Source organism: Primulina tabacum, chromosome 4 (genome assembly GCF_025594145.1).
Source record: "Primulina tabacum isolate GXHZ01 chromosome 4, ASM2559414v2, whole genome shotgun sequence".
In the NCBI taxonomy this organism is placed as follows: domain Eukaryota; kingdom Viridiplantae; phylum Streptophyta; class Magnoliopsida; order Lamiales; family Gesneriaceae; genus Primulina; species Primulina tabacum.
The window spans coordinates 48,073,673-48,093,275 of NC_134553.1; the positions used below are offsets into that span (position 1 = coordinate 48,073,673).

Genomic DNA, 19,603 nt, shown 5'->3' on the forward strand with positions numbered 1-19,603 from the left:
AAGAAGAAGAATCTGAACAATTTTGGGGCTGGTGAATTGTTTTAATCTCGAGAGTTGCTAGTAAAGAGGTTTCTGAATTTTGGTACTCAAGTTTATGTAAAAACGTTTCCGCATTTATTTCATTAGTTATTTCAGTTGTAAAGACTTTGGTTTTTGAGATTATGATTAATAAACTGGTATTTCGGTTTATACTATGCTACGAGGCTGGTTGTTTCAATTGTGTGATTGTTAAACGACGCCGGTGTCAAATCCCGAGTTTCGGGGCGTGACATTTTAGTGGTATCAGAGCCGCCAGGTTCATAATCCGAGTGGGAAAAATCGAGTTTCAAAAAAAAAATCAAATTTCGAAAAAAATAAAATTCGGCCAAACAGCCCCTACGCGCGCCGCCGCGTTTTTCGCCAATTCTGGCCGCTTCCGGTAGTGTTTCTTTGATCGGAGACCAGATCTAGAACCGTCTCGATGAGACGAACAAAAGCCCTCAAACAATTACATATTTTGCATTAGGATGAAACGGGAATTTCAGATCTACGAATTTGGCGTATGAACCCTAACCTGAAAATTATTTTGTCCAATTACCCTACCAATCCTACTCCGATTTTCAATTCCTTATAGCCAACCAATCTATGATCCATGGGTAACTTTTACCAACAATCAATTTTGAGTTCGGATCACCCAATCGAAAACGCCCAATTTCATTGAGTTAACCGAGTTGCGCGAGTTCCCCGCCAAATTAGGTAGTTTTCCTACCGATTCCTGCCGTGCCACCACCGGTTCTGTGATCGTGACCCCTTCGCTGTCATAAGCATTTGCTCCGACCATACTCCGACGAGTCAACCCGGAGAGTCAACCCGGCCGAGTCAGCGAACCAACCCGCCAGCATACGTCCTTCGATTTTTTTTTGTAGGAAACTCTGAATTCGGTTCTGTCAACTGTTCTGAAACCCTCTCGACGAATTCTTTCAATCCATATGTTTATCTCTAGACTTTCCATTTTTGGAAAATATCTCGAAAAATCTCGTTAAACGCGTTTCTTGTAGTGCTTATCGGATTTTTATGGAATTTTATTAAGGAAACAATTAATATTGATCTATATTGTTGGGATTGTACTTATCTGAGATAAGTTGACTTAAGCTTCTGATTTAAGGTGAAATATTTGATTTGGGGACAATAAATTATTTATGGGAAGAAAAAAAAAACTAGTATGTGAAAATCTGTGATAAGAGTTATAATAAGTTTTGGATATTCCAATATGGAAGTTGATTTTGAGCAATAGTTAAATGTGTAAACATTAATTTGGGTTCTTAAAGAATGCTAAGCGTTAACTTTAAATATGTATAATTTTGGGTTACCTTGTCTAAAAAGAAGTTGGGAAACAATATTTTAAGGTTTAAGTAATTTATATTATTTTGGGATAACTCGTAGATTACGATCTTATATGAATAAAATAAGTTATGAGATTATTGCTGGATATTGAGGAAAGTAAGGTTTAGTGCAAGTAAGATTTAACAAAAGCATTAATTGATGATTAATTTCATTTATACAAGGTTGAATAAGATTTTATTTTCTGACGACTGAGTTATAATTTTTGGGATTTAAATCAATAGGGTATAGATTGATATTGAATTAAGTTCCAAGATTTTATATGGCTTTTTTGTTTTGAGATAGTAATCTTGATAATTTCAAGATTGAATAAAATCATCATCTATTCGTATATATTCAGTGCCGACTTGATTCAAAGCACTTTGGTAAGATTTCGACGTCATTATATGGATGGATTGGTTATCTAAGAGCAGTGCAATAGCAGATTGCCGGAGTAAAAGGAAAAAAAAATTCAAACTTCGAAACGCGAACCAAGAAGAAATAAGGTATCATGGCAATGCCAAGAGACAGAAATACATTCTTTCTACTTCCCAGACTTGGAAAGCCATTAAATCAGGCAAAAAAAAAAAAAAAGTTTACCTAGCAATGGTGAACGAAGTATAGGAAAAAATTGAGCTCAAGCTGGAAGATACCCTAATAATGCGAGAATTTCCGAACGTTTTTCTAGAAGAACTCCCAGGGATAGTCCCGGACCGCGAAGTTGAGTTCGAAATTAATCTGGTCCCTGGTGCAGTACCAATTTCGAAAGCACCTTACCGAATGAGGCCAACTGAACTCCAAGAGCCAAAGGAACAACTCTAAGAATTGCCAGACAAGAAGCAATTTCAACTGGGTACGTCTCCATAAGGAACTCCAGTACTGATTGTGAATAAGGAAGACAGAAGTATAAGATTGTGTATAGATTATAGAGAACTCAATAAGATCACAATGGAGAATAAATATCTTCTTCCAATGATAGACGATTCTTTTCGATCAACTTAAAGAAGTTACAACATTTTCCAAGCTTGACCTGAGAAGATGCTACTACCAATGGAAGGTCAGGGCTGAAGATATTCTCAAAACAGCTTTTCGGACAAGATATGGGCATTATGAGTTCATAGTGATGCCTTTTGGACTGACCAACGCGCCTGCAGCATTCATGGACCTAATGAACAGAGTTTTCAAGCCATTCCTGGATCAGTTCATAGTAGTATTTATTGACGACATCCTCATCTATTCTTCCAACGAACATGATCACGAAGAGCATCTCCGCATTGCACTTAGACCTTGAGAGAGAAGGAACTCTACGCTAAGTTTAAGAAATGTGAGTTCTGGTTAAAGGGTGTATCCTTTTTAGGACACGTAATCTCTGAAGTAGGAGTATCAGTGGATCCCAAGAAAGTCGAGGCAATTACACAGTGGCCAAAACCTAAGAACGCCACAGACATCAGGAGCTTTCTGGGACTGACAGGTTATTACAGAAAGTTTGTCGAAGGTTTTTCCTCAATCGCCATACCACTAACTAAACTCATTCAGAAGAATTCCAAGTTCGTCTGGGACGAAGGTTGCGAGAAAAGTTTTCAGACGTTAAAAGAAAAGCTCGCATCCACGCCAATACTAATCTTACCCACTGAAGATAAGGAATTCACCCTTTACAGCGACGCATCTAAGGAAGGTTTGGGATGCGTACTCATGCAAGAGGGAAGAGTAATAGCCTACGCATCAAGGCAGTTGAAACCGCACGAGCAGAACTACCCTACGCATGATCTGGAGCTAGCAGCAGTTGTATTTGCCTTAAAAATTTGGAGGCACTATCTCTATAGCGCCAAGTGCGAAATTTTCACAGATCACCAGAGCCTCAAATACCTGTTCACCCAAAAGGAACTTAACATGAGGCAAAGACGGTGGATCGAACTCCTGAAGGATTACGACCTGACAATCAGTTACCACCCGGGTAAAGCGAACAAGGTGGCCGATGCTCTGAGTCGGAAAAATGAGAGCAAAATTACTCTGGCTTCACTCTCCGCGAGACCATGTCTGCAAGAGACCGTCAAGTTAAACCAGGATCGAGACCCTGAGCTAAAGAAACTTAGGGGACAAGTCGAAAGCGGGAAGTCTCAAGATCTACAAACTGATGACAAAGGAGTCCTGTGGATGAAAGGGCGACTGTGTGTACCAGAATGCGATAACCTTCGCCAAGAAATACTGTCAGAAGCACACAAATCCAAGTTTTCAGTCCATCCAGGGAGTACGAAGATGTACAGAGATCTTAAAAGCAATTTTTGGTGGAATGGAATGAAAAGAGACGTGGCAGAATTTGTCTCTAAATACCAAGTGTGTCAACAGGTCAAAGCAGAGCACCAACGACCTGGAGGATTATTGCAACCGTTGGAGATACCTGAGTGGAAGTGGGAACACATCTCCATGGACTTTGTGGTGGGGTTACCAAAGTCGAGGCAAGGTCAAGACGGAATATGGGTAATTGTAGATAGACTTACAAAATCTGCACACTTCCTACCCGTCCGTATGAACTATAATCTGGACAAGTTGGCTACACTGTATATGGATAATATTGTGCGAATTCATGGAGTACCAGTGAGCATCCCGTTTGACAGAGACCCAAGATTCGTCTCACGTTTTTGGAAGAGCTTTCAGGGGGCCATGGGAACTAAAGTGACTCTTAGTACGGCCTATCACCCACAAACCGATGGCCAAACCGAGAGAACAATTCAAACCCTGGAAGACATGCTGCGAGCCTGCGCTCTAGAATTCAGTAGCAATTGGAGCAATCATCTACCATTGATCGAGTTTGCTTATAATAACAGCTATCACAGCAGTATTGGGATGGCTCCATACGAAGCCCTGTATGGGAGAAAATGCCGATCACCCTTATATTGGGATGAAGTGGGAGAAAAAGCAATAGTAGGACCCGAACTCGTACAGATAACAATAGGCAAGGTTACAGTAGTCCGAGAGAAACTCAAGGCAGCTCAAGATCGACAAAAGAGTTGGGCAGATCTGAAAAGAAGGGTAGTGGAATTCAATATCGGCGAGAAGGCCTACGTAAAAGTCTCGCCTATGAAAGGAGTGGTCCGATTCAGTAAAGCCGGGAAGCTGAACCCTCGTTATGTGGGACCCTTTGAGATTTCGGAAAAAATGGGCACATTAGCATACAGATTGGCGCTGCCACCAAACATGCCTAGAATTCACAACGTTTTTCACGTGTCCCAACTACGGAAATACATCTCGGACCCAAGCCACGTGTTGGAAGCAGAACCGCTCATGATCGAAAGTAACTTGGGAGAAGAGCTGAAGTACGAAGAAGTTTCCATCAGAATTGTGGACACCAAGGACCAAGTACTAAGGCGACGTATCATTCCTTACGTCAAGGTACAATGGTCTAACCACACGGAAAGAGAAGCCACGTAGGAGCTAGAAGAAAGGATGAGGGACCAATACCCGTACCTCTTCGGAGACCAAGCCAACCCAAGTTTCGAGGACGAAACTTCCCATAAGGAGGGAGGGATGTAAAATCCAAGAATTTTAAGTTTTATCACGATAGTATATTTTGGATACCAGGATTTATCTCATTTGAGGATGTGAGATTTGTAAGATTTTACCAAGATTGAGTGAATAATAATATCGTGTATATTATTTTTTGAAATTTCGCAGATAAATGCCTAAGATTTGAGTTGATATGGAGATACCGGGATAAAAATCAGGCAAAGGATAATAAAATCCCTATAATTCGAAATTTACAGTGTATATATTTGAGAATTTCGAAAATTGAGAGATAAAAGATTTAGAGTTCGAATTTATATCACGGATAGATCACGATTCTCGATAAAGATTTGATTCAGATTCAAACGCGATATCACTCGATCACGATAGCAGCCAACCCCTATAAATAGGAGGGCCCTGTAGACTCGAAAATCACACCACATATCACACCAAATTTTCGAAAATTTGTGCTCTAGTCTCCTTAGGAATTTTCGAGCGCAGCGAAGCCCTGCCGCCGTCCAACCAGTGAAGTAGGAATTTCGAAGAACCCTAGCCTTTTTACGTTTTTCATCAAGAATTTAAGGTAAGTGGGCTTGTTTAAATTATTGAATTTCGATGCATATATTTTCGGTTTTATAAAAATTCGGGCGAGTACAATTCTTCTTCTACACCCTTCTGGTTACGATATTTTGCATGAATAAATATTTTGACACTGTGAGAATTCAACTTGATATGGGTGGGAATCCCAACCATACGTACCCTTACGCGGTGGGGGAGATAACCGCTATACGGACTCGTCCCCTTAGAGGAGTAAAAATTAGGGACTGATATCAGTAAACCATTGAAAGTAGATGAATCTCAGTGTCGGGTTAATGATGCGCACGTGATAAGAATTATGTTTGCATGGTATGTATATTTCGAAAATTGCATGTTGTTTTGTTGTACTCGAACGGCCCCCACTTGCTGAGTATTTCCCAAAATACTCACCCCTTACAACCTTCCCAGATAAATTCGAAGAGCAGATTGAAGAAGAAGAATCAGAACAATTTTGGGGCTGGTGAATTGTTTTAATCTCGAGAGTTGCTAGTAAAGAGGTTTCTGAATTTTGGTACTCAAGTTTTATGTAAAAACGTTTCCGCATTTATTTCATTAGTTATTTCAGTTGTAAAGACTTTGGTTTTTGAGATTATGATTAATAAACTGGTATTTCGGTTTATACTATGCTACGAGGCTGGTTGTTTCAATTGTGTGATTGTTAAACGACGCCGGTGTCAAATCCCGAGTTTCGGGGCGTGACAGGAGAGAACATATAGGGGACTGATATCAGTTTAGCCATGAAATTCACGAACGTGCTCAGTGCTTACTTGTTAAATTTCTGATTACTGAATACCGAATACTGATTTCTGAATACTGATTTCTGTTCTGAAATAAAGAGTTACTGTATATTATTGTATTACTGTTTCTGTTGAAAACGATTTCGAAATTGGGAATTATTCCCGCCCCTGCTTACTGAGTGACAACCATATCACTCACCCACCAAACCCATCTCAGATAAGAACGAGGAAGAAAAGTTAGAAGAAAAGGAGCAGAATCAGTTTTGGGGATGGTGAAGAAGAAGACTGTTATTCTCAGTTTTAAATTATGTTTTTCCGCTGCATCTGTAGAAGCAATGTTAGGTCTGTTTTACATTTCCGCTGTAAAATATTAGTGATTCGAGTTTGTATCAGACAATGAATTATTTCGTATTATGAATAAAAAGACTGGTTTCTGAATTTTGTATTTCTGAGACTTGTTGTTTTCGAATGTAAATTTGAGAGCAACGTCGGTGTCAACCAATCCCCGTCCCGGGGCGTGACACAATAGATATTACTTATATCAGCAATGTGTTTTAGGAGTTCATAATTTTTAAATTCCAAAATTAAATTTGTTTGACTTTAGGATGATTATGAGAAGAAAGTTTAAAAAACGCATATGATTGATGACATAAACATTTTAAAAAATCTTTGCTGATAAATAATCGTCAAATATGGACATTACATTGATAATAACAAGTAAAATGTGTTGATAAAACCCACATATTATTTCTCCACAGCTAATGAATGTTTCATTTATATGGTTTTATTATTCAACTTAACTAGTATTCTTACATATATTCATATAAATAACGTGCGAAAATATGATAAAATAACATTAAATGCAGTACACAACAAGTCAAGGAAATTTCATATCTAGATTAGATATTTTGGGTAATGTTCGAGCATACTTTATTTTGTTTACATCTCTAACTACGGTCTCGAATGGCATGATACGGTAAATTGGAAATAGTTTTCAATCAAGGTAAAAACTTGTGTGAGACGCTTTTACGGATCGTATTTTGTGAGATAAATCTCTTATTTAGGTCATCCATGAAAAAGTATTACTTTTTATGACCTGTCTCACAGATAAAAATTCATGAGACCGTCTCACAAGAAACCCATTCTTCAATTAATATAATCGCTCTCTTTATAAATGTTTCTTGTAATTTGAATGATTGATTATGTGATTATTGTTATTAATGTTGTTGTGATCGAATAATACAATGTATTGTGATTGTTATTCTTTATGATCGTAGTATTGATCTATTAATATTTAGTTATAATTATATTTGGTAATAAAATTTAAATTATTATTATTAACTTATCATTATTTTAATATTTTTTTAAAGGCAGTCACGCACTTTTTGACAGTGTGATTTACCTGGTTTGCTGGTTAATGAGTTAACCCGATATTTATCCAGCACACACCAAAAGGTAATGAAAGCGGGGGTTCCGTATTTAAAAAACAAAAAACAAAAATTTTGGAGGTAACCTGAAACATATTTTTATATACTTAAATCTTTAAAATTAACACTAAACGACATCAATCTTTCTTGTATTGTGATTATTCAACTTAAAAGTCTTAGGCTGTGTTTGGTTTAAAGGATAAAATAAACTAAGGATTAGTAAGTAAATGATAAAGAAAATGATTGTTGTAGGAATGAAATATATGATGTTATGTTTGGTATGATTTTTAAGTGTAGGATAATTTTGAATTTTTTGATGAGAGGACAAAATTGCCCTTTCTTCTTTTTTTTCTTCTTCCACTCCAGCGGCGGCGACGGCGAGGACGACGGTGAGTTTCCGGCGACGTCGGTGCTGCCAGCAGTCAGCGGCGTCGACGGCTGCCGACCGGCCGGCCGGAAGTTATCGGTCGGCGGCGATGGTCGGCGGTCCGACGTCGGCTGGTTCTCGGCGGTTGTCGGTGGCCGGCGGTCGGCCGGCGGCGGCGGTCGGTGGTCGGTGGCGGCAGTCGTGGTTGGAAGTGGTGGTGAGTTTGGATATAGGAGAAGGGTAAAATCGGAAAAATAGGAAGGATTAAGAGTTGGATAAATAATCCTAGGGGGTGAGGATGTATTATTTTAACCCACCTAATATAACCTAATCATTCATAGGAGGTATTGACTTGGTTAAATAATCACGCGTACCAAACAAGGGATAAGATGAGTTAAAAAAAATAAACCCACCTTATCACCCCAACCAAACACTACCTTAGTACACGAAACCTGGTCCATACAAGACTAGCAAGTCAACATAAATTTCATCCTCCACAAAGGCAACAAGAAATCATTTGGCCGGATATAGATAGACTCTTCCCATAATCTCACCACCATCGCGGCCGCCGCCATGAAAATGAAAACCCAGTATCCGAATCCATTCTTCCTAGCCGGAAAACTAATCAAAACCTCATACCCACTTCGTCTGAATCTTCTCTCCTACCTCTTCCTGGCCATTTTCGGCTTAACTTTCGGACTCATTTTCTGCTTCCATTACAAGAGATTATCGTTCAATCTCCAATTTACCAATGGTAAACTCTCCATCATCGCTTCTCAATCAACCCTAATTAATATTCGACCAACTGATCAAATTATCACGAATAATACTTCCAACACCAGCAGTAGATGGAGGGATCTCCTAAAACCACCTGATGTGATGCATGGCATGAATGATGAAGAGCTGCTGTCGGAAGCATCAATGGTTCCTAAGATTCAAGAATTCCCATTTCAGAAAGTGCCCAAGGTTGCATTCATGTTCTTGACAAGAGGGCCGGTGGTTTTGGCACCGCTCTGGGAGCTGTTCTTTAAAGGGCATAAAGGGTTGTACTCAATATATGTGCATTCGGATCCATCTTGTAACGGGTCGGAGCCGAAGGGTTCTGTGTTTCATGGCAGGAGAATTCCTAGTAAGGTTAGCAAATTACCTTAATTATCTGCATTTTACTTGAGCTGAGCTAGTTTATATTTAAAACAATACCCGAAAAATTCTATTTCAAATTAAAGCATTATTTGCTAAAAAAAACAAGTCATTCATCCAAGCTAAACAGACAGTCCAATTTTTCTTGCCAATTATATATATGTGATACATATTGCATATTTATCAATTCCGGAAAATGTCGATCCCGATAATTGGAAAAGCTGGTGTGATCAATTAATTATTTTAAAATTTTAACAATTCATGTGGAGGAAAAACTGGTCGTATTAAATATTTTTGCCAAAAATTATGGTCCCCTTTTATCCGAAAAAGACTAATTAATTGTGACCTTATTTCTGTGGAGAGAAGATTTAGAATGGAGTAGGGTTTTGGTATCTGCCTGCCTTTGTGGTCCAGCATTCTTTTGTCATTGCAAAATACGATCAACAACTATTTGAAACAAGATTCAATGCCACATTCTTATAAAAATTCAGATTAATTATATTATGAGCTGTAATATGAGAATTTACATTTCTGCAAATTAAATCTCACATAAAGAAAAGTTAGGAGTCTAAAACCCATAAAATATACTAGAATCAGGAATAGATCTAAGTTAGAGAAAATTATATTTTTGGTCATGTATGTTTATGTCAGTATGATTTCGGTACTCAATAATTTCCATAGTTGGGTTTAATTTAGTCCTACATTTTCTTATTTTTGAAAATTTTAGTCTTTTTTTTATCAGAAACACTGATGGGAAACAACAAGCGTCAGCGCCATATCAGTGATGCGTCAGAAAAATGATTAAAATTGCAATAACAAAACTAACGGACTAAAACTGAATTTTGACAACATAAATGACCAAGATATACATACATTAGTGGAAGAGTTAATTAATTTGGTGCTATAAATTTTAGTGACATTGTAATTCACACTATAATTTATCGTTTTTCTGCCGGCTCAATCATTTGAGATGGGAAAAGCAAGAGCATTCATTAGTGGAAGAGTTAAATTGGTGCTATATATTTTAATGGAAGAATTTGAGGGTACGCCCAATAAAAAGAAGGAACACATGTGTGTGCTTTAATTAATGGCACACTACTAGGCCTTGGATGTGAAATATTGATAAGAACATACGGCACGGGATATTGATGATGTGTCTGGTATTACGTCAATAATCTGATGAAAAAGATTAAATTTGAAAAAAATATAAAATATAGGACTAAAATTGTAAAGCGATCGATAACATGAATAAAAATGGAAAATATGCAAGTTGATGCAACTTATGAAATTAGTTAGACCTTTAAACACTTTGTGGATCAATGTAGGAAGTTAAATGGGGCAACGTTAACATGATTGAAGCAGAGCGAAGGTTACTAGCCAATGCTCTTCTTGATTTCTCGAATCAGAATTTCGTACTCCTCTCCGAGTCTTGCATTCCCCTCTACAATTTCTCAACTATCTACTCTTACTTAATGAACTCTAGCCGAAGTTTCGTCGAGGTTCTTGATCTACCTGGACCTGTTGGGCGTGGTCGATACAACCACCGAATGAATCCGACCATCAAACTTGATCAATGGAGAAAAGGGTCCCAATGGTTTGGGATGAAGAGAGATCTTGCAATAGAAGTCATTGCAGACAACACTTATTTCTCAGTTTTCCAAAATTATTGCAATGGAACGTGTTATGCTGACGAACACTATTTGCCGACTCTCGTGAACATAAAATTTGGAGGGAAGAATTCGAATAGAGGTTTGACTTGGGTCGACTGGACGAGAGGTGGGCCCCACCCCTCGAAGTTTATAAGACCGGACGTGACTCCGGTGTTCTTGGAGACACTGAGGAATGGTACCAGTTGTGCGTACAATGGGAAGCCAGCTCGTGTTTGCTTCTTGTTTGCACGAAAATTCACATACCATTCATTGGAGAGGTTACTAAGGTTCGCACCAAAAGTTATGCACTATAGTGTATAGGTATCCTATATATAAATAACAGTGATCTTTTATCACGCGTTGTATGTTTGTATAATTTTTTTATAATTAGTTTAATGTGTCATACCATAATCGTGAAAATCGATGAAAAGACTAAACTATAATTTTAAAATTTGAATGAGAGTCATATTATAATCGTGAAAAATAGTGAGAGATTAAATTGTAATTTTAAAATGATAAATTAAAAAAACCAGATTATGACACCAACTATTTTTGTAATATAGTAAGTGAATAGTAATAGATTGAAGGGGAATTTTTTTTTTGTCACACTAATTTTTTGGTAGGTAATAATATATATACCACACATTTTTTTAAATAGAGTAAGAGTTTTGTTAGAATTTACAAGGAAAAGATAAAAAAAAATCTATTATTTTATTGCATCACAAAAACGCATATGAAACCGTTTAACAAAAAATATTGTGAGACAGGTTTCTAATCCGATCCGATTTTTAAAAAAAATATTTTTTATATCAAAAATATTGTTTTTAATTATAAACATGAATCATAAATCCATGAAACTGTCTCACATGTCACTTACTCTTATGAAATAGGTTCAGTCTATTATTCAAGAAAATAAAAAAACCAATTACTTAAAGTTCCACCAATTTACGCACTGGTAGAATATTTTTTTATAGTAAATTATATCCCAAAATACATGTATAAAAAATTATATTTATATATCCGAATGTATTAATCAACTTTTATTCAAGACTTTTAACCCAACATGCCAGTCTGCTTTCAATTCTTCTTGGTTGGCCTGCCTTAGGTCTATCATCGATGAGTGCTCTCTGAGGTGCCTAGACTCCCTTCTATGGATGGAAATTAATATTTTGTGCCGGTGAACCATCCAATAATCACGACCATCCAATAATCATGAACCCGAGCCTGTATACAACTATTCGCATTTATTCTTACATATAAAGTTTATGAGATTTTATGTAAACCAAGTTTAATCAACATCTTTCCTAGTTCTAAACCAAATGCAACTACACATCTAAATCTAAACAAAGTAAATACCCGATCCCAAACCAATGGAAACAAGTTCTCTAGCTGGTATTGATACTTCATTCGCTCGTTCTGCATGTGTCTTCAGAAACCGAAGGCGATTCTGAGACCGAATCAAGATTTTTATGAGAAGGAGACACCTCCAATGCCCTTAACTCCTCTATCATTTTCAAAACATAGTTCATCTTCGGTCTTTGATCCGGAGTACGTAGCTTGAGTACAAGACAACGCTATCAGCAACAGCACCACCATTTCTTATTTGATGTCTTTATACGTAAAAAGCTCCAAATCGAAAACCTCAGCCGTCCATTCTTCTCTCATGCACGACAGACTGAACCCACCTCGGTAAATCAATAACCCCACTGTAACCCGAGGCAGGAACATCATTCACAAAAAAAATTATCGTATGAATATGAATTAAGCTATCTAATTTATTACGTAGTAATGGCTGCAACATGGTTCTTGGGAATTGGGATATCCCAACCCTTTAGAAAGCATGGAACAAACGGTCCAAGAACTGTGGATAATAATTACAGGGGTGTAGCTGCCACGAGTTTGTGCACACGACAAATATAAAGAGAATGCTTTATTGTGCAATAAACCCCAAATCGCCTGCCAAGAATGGTATTTCAAGCAAGCCGAGGCAGACGGGTTTTATACAATTCTGAACAAATTTTTTGCCTCAATTGTTCTGATACCCCATGGATGGGCCCACTATCTTTGGCCCATCCCCAGCCCAAATGAAAAACAGGCCCACCATCCCCAACCCAAATGGAAGACAGGCCCACCAAGGGCCCAGTTATTCTCCTATAAATACCAAGTTTGAACGTTCAGTTGATTATTCACTATATTGTTTTCAGCAGCGCTCTTAGCTGCTCCCTCCATATATCCTCAGTCACTGACTTGAGCGTCGGAGGGGCTACGCCAGGACACCCTCCTGGCACCTTCTAACGGTCTTCTTCGTGATTTCAGGCTCAGGACAATTTCAAAACCATGCGTCTGTACTAGTGACGCTTGCTGGAATCGGACCCTAAATTTCCCGTGAGTATCACTTGGCGGCCGTATGTGAGAACTTTGAGTTGAGACGTAGAGATGGTAGGCAAGAGAGGAGTAGAAGAGCTACCTCAGCATCATCGCGTCCTGATAGGGGACCCGAACAACCGCATCTTGAGACGAGACATGAACAACCTCGTCAAGAGACAAGAGCTGAGCAGCCCCTTCATGAGACAAGGGTCGAGCAAACCCATCCCAATAAGAATGTGGGGAAGTTGACCCTGGAACAGTTGGGCCAATTTATCACCCGGACAGTGGATGAGGCAGTGAAGAGGAATCAAGAGTCTATGTTTGCAAAAGAGCAGGCCACTCGCCAGGAGCAAGAGGAGAATGTGGAGGGCCACCGGAGCCGGGTTGAAGAAACGCATCCCCTCCAAAGTGGGGAAGTTAGTGAAATAGGGGAGATGTGGAAGGAGATACGGATGTTGAGGCAGCAGGTAAGAAGCCAAGCGCCGGCACCCAAGAGAGGAAGTCCTCAATACAAGAAAAATGGTTTTCCGCAGCACATCATCAACAGCGTGCACTAAAAGCACGCTGCGAATAGTACTTTTAACGGCATGCATTTAAAGCACGCTGCGGAAAGTAATATCCGCAGCGTGTATTTATGTGTGCTGTAAATATTATATACTATTCGTAACGTGCAATAATGTGCGCTGTTAATACCCTATGTATTCACAGCGTGCATTAAAAGCACGCTGCGGAAAGTAATATTATATACTATCCGCAGCGTGCAATAATGTGCGCTGTTAATACACCATGCATTCACGGCGTGCATTAAAAGCACGTTGCGGAAAAAGGTTGCAAATGTTTAAATTAGCGACGGTTTTAAATAAACCGTCGCTAATTTAAAATTTGTGACGGTTTATAAAACTGTCCCAACATTTAAGGACAGCATACGATAAACCGTCGCCGATTTAAATCGGCGACCGTTTAATAAAAAACCGTCGCGTTTAGCGACGGTTTAATAAAACCCGTCGCTAAGAGCAGTAAATCAGCGACGGTTTGACGGAGAACCGTCGCTAATAGTCGCAAATTGTCTATAAATATCCGATTTCCGTTCCAATTTCTTCCACACAACTTCACTAACACTTAAATTTTTTCCTTCTTATACGATTTTAATTTCGATTTAGATAATTTTTTTGTTTCAATTTTTGGTTAATTTTTAAAGTGTTAGTTAAAATAATCTGTCAATTTATCGTAGTTGTATTGTAGTTTTTTAAAATTTATTAAATTATAAAAGTAATTTTTTTTTTATTTTTAAGCAAACTTTAGCGACGGTTTTTAAACTGTCGCGACATGTAGCGACGGGTTTGGAACCGTCGCTAAATTTAAACACCGTCGTTAATTTAGCGACGGATTAGACACCGTCGCTAGTTTAGCGACGGATGTATTCGGTTTAAACGACGCCAAATGTTTTTTCCCTATTAACGGCGTACATTGCACGCTGCGGATAGTAGTATTAACGGCGTACATATGCACGCCGTTGATAATAGTATTAACAGCGAGCACATGTACGCTGCGGATAATCTTGAACTTTCAACAGCTTGGAACTTCGCAGCGTCCAATGTTCGCCGCGGAAAGCGAATTTGCGCGCTGCGAAAAGCCATTTTTGTTGTAATGTCTTTTTCATTGGCCATCTTGGAAGAAGGACTTCCTCCAAATTTCCGACAGTCAAACGTGGGAGAATATGACGGACATACTATCCCTGAAGAACACTTGGGAAGATTTGAGAATGCGGCTCTGTTGCACCAATATTCGGATGGAGTCAGGTGCAGGGTGTTTCTGGACACGTTGGTGAAGTCAGTTCAGCAGTGGTTTAACACCTTGCAGCCCAACTCTATACGTTCTTTTGAGGACTTCTCAGCTGCCTTCTTGCACCGATTTGCTAGCAGCAAGAGGCACCAGAAAAATTATTTGAGCATATTCGTGATGAAACAGCAAGAGAATGAAACTTTGCAAGAATTTGTCTAGCGTTTCAACAGTGCAGCATTGGAAATACCAGCGGCTACCCCTGACATCATGATAAGTGCCTTCACACAAGGACTGAGGGGAGGAGAGTTTTTCAAGTCGCTGGTCAAGAAGCCTCCGTCGAGCTATGATGATCTGTTGGCTTGAGCTGAGAAATATGTAAACTTGGAAGATGCCCAACGGTACAGAAGGATGGAGAACCGGCCCTGAGGAAGTAGAGTTGAGGGAGTGGAAAAAGGAGGAAGGAAGAGGGGTGCGAGGGAAAGAGAGGAGGACAGAACTAGAAGCAGAGGACAATTCTCATCACATGTTCCCCTGGATAGGAGTCGTGATGAGGTGATGGAGGTGAGGGAGCACGCCGGGAGGTGGGAGAAGTCACGAATGGTTCAGTGCAGCGCTAGATTGCCTTCGCGGGACAGACGAGAAAGATCCGCATCCGGGAGTCGACCGAGGTCTCGCCCATCCGCTAGACGTGGTCAAGGCCCTCCATGGATAAATCAAGGGGTTGGGGAGCAGTGTGGGGCCCTTAGCTCCTAATCGTTATTACAATGCAATCTGATTAGAGTTAATTAATTACAGCGGAAAACGAGTTTAAATTTTCTTTACAATGAGCCCAAATCATTTTATTTGAATACTAAAAATAGTATTTAATCTCACGTCATAAACATGCCCACACGAAATCAAAATCTATCATATACAAACAACTCACATTCTCGGGACATGCCCCGGTATATAGATACATATACATATATACTGGGAACAAGACAAAACATAAAACCTCAGCCCAAACTGTGGCTCCCTCCAGAAGTACCCTCTCCGATCTCCTGATATCCTGGAGTACCTGCCATTGTCCACACACAAAGACAACAACAGCCCCCCTTGGGGGTGAGCAAAGCTCCGTATGGAACAACCAATCATATATACCACAGATATCTAAACAATGATATATGGTATGCAATGCATGTATGTCGTGGAGGTATCGGGTCAAATGCCCATCCACTGAGCACATGTCAGAATCAATCGAATCGCTATCAAATCAATGCTCGAGCTGGCACACCGGCCAATATGGGATACTCGTATGATAGCGTCGGCAAAGCGCCATCAAGTCCCAAATCTCATATCCAATCATATGGGGCCACAATTGTCTATGCTTTACGGGTCATATAATACCGGCATAGCGATTGTGTTCACAAACCCCGGAATCCAATCAAATCATATCAGGGTATCCAAGGATCATAGCTCAACGTGCATGTCATGTATCGATGTATGCATAAAATGATGTGTGTTAACAAAACATTTATTTTTTACATCGATATCTCAATCTCAATGTCATGTATGCCACATCAATCAACAAATAAGGCATATAGACACATAATCTCATTCCAATCAATCAAATCAATCCGACATATATCATATAATACAGATACCTGTCGTATGTTACCCGGTCGCAACATACCTCACTTCTTCGTTTCCAGTTGATGTAGCCTGAAGATATTGATATTACACTTTATCTACATCAATAACATACTCATTCCAATCAATAACATACTCCAAAATCATTAATATGAGTTTCAAATATCATTTGAAACTTCAAAAATTCATATCAAATCAAATTCATATCATAATTCAATTTCGACTTCGAATATGAGTTTCTTGTCGGTTATTCTATCACATATCATAAATTCAACTTCAAATACATGCTATTCCAGCACTTTGATATTTAGAGCTACTGGAACTAGAAGAAAATTACCTTAGTCAGAAGCCCTCAACGCGACGATCACAAGTATATAATTTGTTTCGCGTGTAGACAGCGTTTCGAAGTCGATTCGGACGGAAGAAATCGAAATCTCGAACTTAACTCTCGAATTTACTGAAATCAACTGACGGAGGAAAGAAAAGAAGAATGTATGCTTATCCCACCGCCTCTCGCGCTCGGGCGGTAGAATTCTCGCGCCCGAGCGCGAGACATTCTGCCCCCGGCTAACAATTACACCGCGCTCGGGCGGTAGCAAATTACCGCTCGGGCGCGGCACATTCTGCCCGAACATCACTTCTACATGCACTGGCGCTCGGGCGATAATTTTCTACCGCTCGGGCGCCACATGTTCTGTACAACATATTGGTTTTTGTACTATATTGACGTCCGGCTTCTCCACTCGAGCTCTTACAACGTCAATTCATATTCAATATTCATTCTCTCAATTCCATTGTCACGATATACATCAAATACATAATCACATGACAATTTCATAAATTATCGATAATCACACAGGATTTACAATAATACGATACACGGTCCTTACATTTCTCCCCCTCTTAAAAGATTTTGTCCTCGAAATCTTAAACATCTCTATATACATAACATTGGCAACCATACATATGTCACCAGTTATAGTACATATCAAAACTAAAATCAGTAAAAGGATCAGAATACATCGAATACAATGGAACAGATGGATTAGCATCAAATAAATGCGGATATGAATCTCGCATTTTGCTCTCCAATTCCCACGTCGACTCTTCAACACCATGTCGTGTCCATTGCACTCGTACTAGGGGAATCGATTTATTTCTCAATAACTTTTCCTTTCGATCCATAATACGAACAGGTTGTTCGACATAGGAAAGAGAAGGATCCAGTTCAACCTCGTCAGGTGCAAGTACATGTGATGGATCGGGTTCATATTTCCTCAGCATAGAAACATGAAACACATCATGAATAGTAGATAGAGCTGGTGGCAATGCCAATCGATACGCAAGGTCACCAACTCGATCCATAATCTCGTATGGACCAACATAACGAGGAGATAATTTCCCTCGCATGCCAAATCGAATAGTGCCTCTAAAGGGAGATATTTTCAAAAATACTCTGTCACCTTTCTGGAATTCCAAGGGTCGTCTTCGTTTATTCGCATAACTCGTTTGACGATCCTGAGCAGCTTTCATCCGCTGCCTAATCAACTGAACCTTATCGTTCATTTCCTGTATCATTTCAGGTCCAGTCAATTGTCTCTCACCAATCTCATCCCAGGATAACGGTGATCTACATCGTCTCCCATATAGAGCTTCAAACGGTGCCATACCGATACTCGTTTGAAAGCTATTATTATAAGAAAATTCGACCAATGGTAAGGCATCTTGTCATCCCATTCTGAAGTCCATCACAATCGCACGCAACATATCCTCTAGAGTCTGAATCATACGCTCGGTCTGGCCATCAGTTTGAGGATGATAAGCAGTACTCATAGCCAAACGCGTACCCATCGCTTCCTGAAAACTACCCCAGAATTTAGAAGCAAATCTGGGATCACGATCAGATACAATCGAGACTGGCACACCGTGCAGTCTCACAACATTCTCAATGTATAAACGGGCCATTCTCTTATAAGGATAAGTCCGTTCATACGGAATAAAATGCGCAGATTTCGAAAGCCGATCAATAATCACCCAAATAGCATCACAGCCCTTGGGCGAACGAGGTAAATAAGTCACAAAATCCATAGCGATATGTTCCCAATTCCATTTCGGGATTTTAAGACTATGGAGCAATCCTCCCGGTTTCATTCTCTCGGCTTTTACTTGCTGGCAGACAAGACATTTCGAAATAAACTCAGCAATGTCCTTCTTCATACGTTTCCACCAGAATTGAGGTCTCAATGTCAAATACATCTTCCGACCTCCAGGGTGAATACTGTATTTGCTACAATGTGCTTCACGAAGAAAAGCAGATTTCAAATCAGAATCATTAGGGACTACCAGCCGACCATTAAGTCGTAAAGAACCATCAGAAGAAATCTGGAATCCAGATTGATGTCCTGCCGATACCAGTTCTTTCGACTTTTGGATCTGAGCATCGCTTCGTTGGGCCTTTCGTATCTTCAATATCAAATTCGGCTCAATTTGCAATGCTGAGACAGTAACAGAATTCCAACTCGAGTGAAAAGTCCAGCCAGAAGTACAAATATCCTCATGTACCTTGGCGACACAAACAGAAGTTAAAACAGAATCATAAACTTTCCGACTAAGGGCATCCGTAGTAACATTCACCGATCCAGGGTGATATTGAATCTCACAATCAAAGTCCTTCAAGAGATCCATCCACCTGCGTTGCCTCATATTCAAATCAGATTGAGAAAAGAGATATTTCAGACTCTTATGGTCCGAATATATAACAAACTTTTCTCCGTACAAATAATGGCGCCAAATTTTCAGAGCAAACACAATGGCGGCCAATTCGAGATCATGAACAGGATAACGTATTTCATGAGATTTCAATTGACGAGATGCATAAGCAACCACTTTTCCATGTTGCATCAAAACACAGCCCAAACCTTTACCAGACGCATCTGTACATACCACAAATCCTCTGGTACCTGAGGGAATAGTAAGCACAGGTGCTGTGGTCAATCTCGTCTTCAATTCAAGAAAACTAGCTTCACATTTATCTGACCAAATGAATCG

The 19,603-nt window shown here is 39.4% G+C and overlaps 3 protein-coding genes across 3 annotated transcripts; all 3 read left to right on the forward strand.

Annotated features, from left to right (window-relative positions):
• Positions 1 to 3,249: 3,249 nt before the first annotated feature.
• On the forward strand, positions 3,250 to 4,031 carry LOC142542079 (uncharacterized). Its single transcript, XM_075648522.1, has 3 exons — positions 3,250 to 3,531; positions 3,706 to 3,837; positions 3,975 to 4,031. Exons 1-3 carry the CDS (start codon positions 3,250 to 3,252, stop codon positions 4,029 to 4,031), a joined length of 471 nt encoding a protein of 156 aa, XP_075504637.1.
• A 172-nt stretch (positions 4,032 to 4,203) lies between these two features.
• On the forward strand, positions 4,204 to 4,788 carry LOC142542080 (uncharacterized). Its single transcript, XM_075648524.1, has one exon. It carries the CDS (start codon positions 4,204 to 4,206, stop codon positions 4,786 to 4,788), a length of 585 nt encoding a protein of 194 aa, XP_075504639.1.
• Positions 4,789 to 8,448: 3,660 nt separating this feature from the next.
• On the forward strand, positions 8,449 to 11,110 carry LOC142543592 (glycosyltransferase BC10-like). Its single transcript, XM_075650948.1, has 2 exons — positions 8,449 to 9,122; positions 10,454 to 11,110. The coding sequence occupies exons 1-2, from the start codon at positions 8,562 to 8,564 to the stop codon at positions 11,096 to 11,098; spliced, it is 1,206 nt and encodes a 401-aa protein (XP_075507063.1). The 5' UTR covers positions 8,449 to 8,561; the 3' UTR covers positions 11,099 to 11,110.
• Positions 11,111 to 19,603: the final 8,493 nt, after the last annotated feature.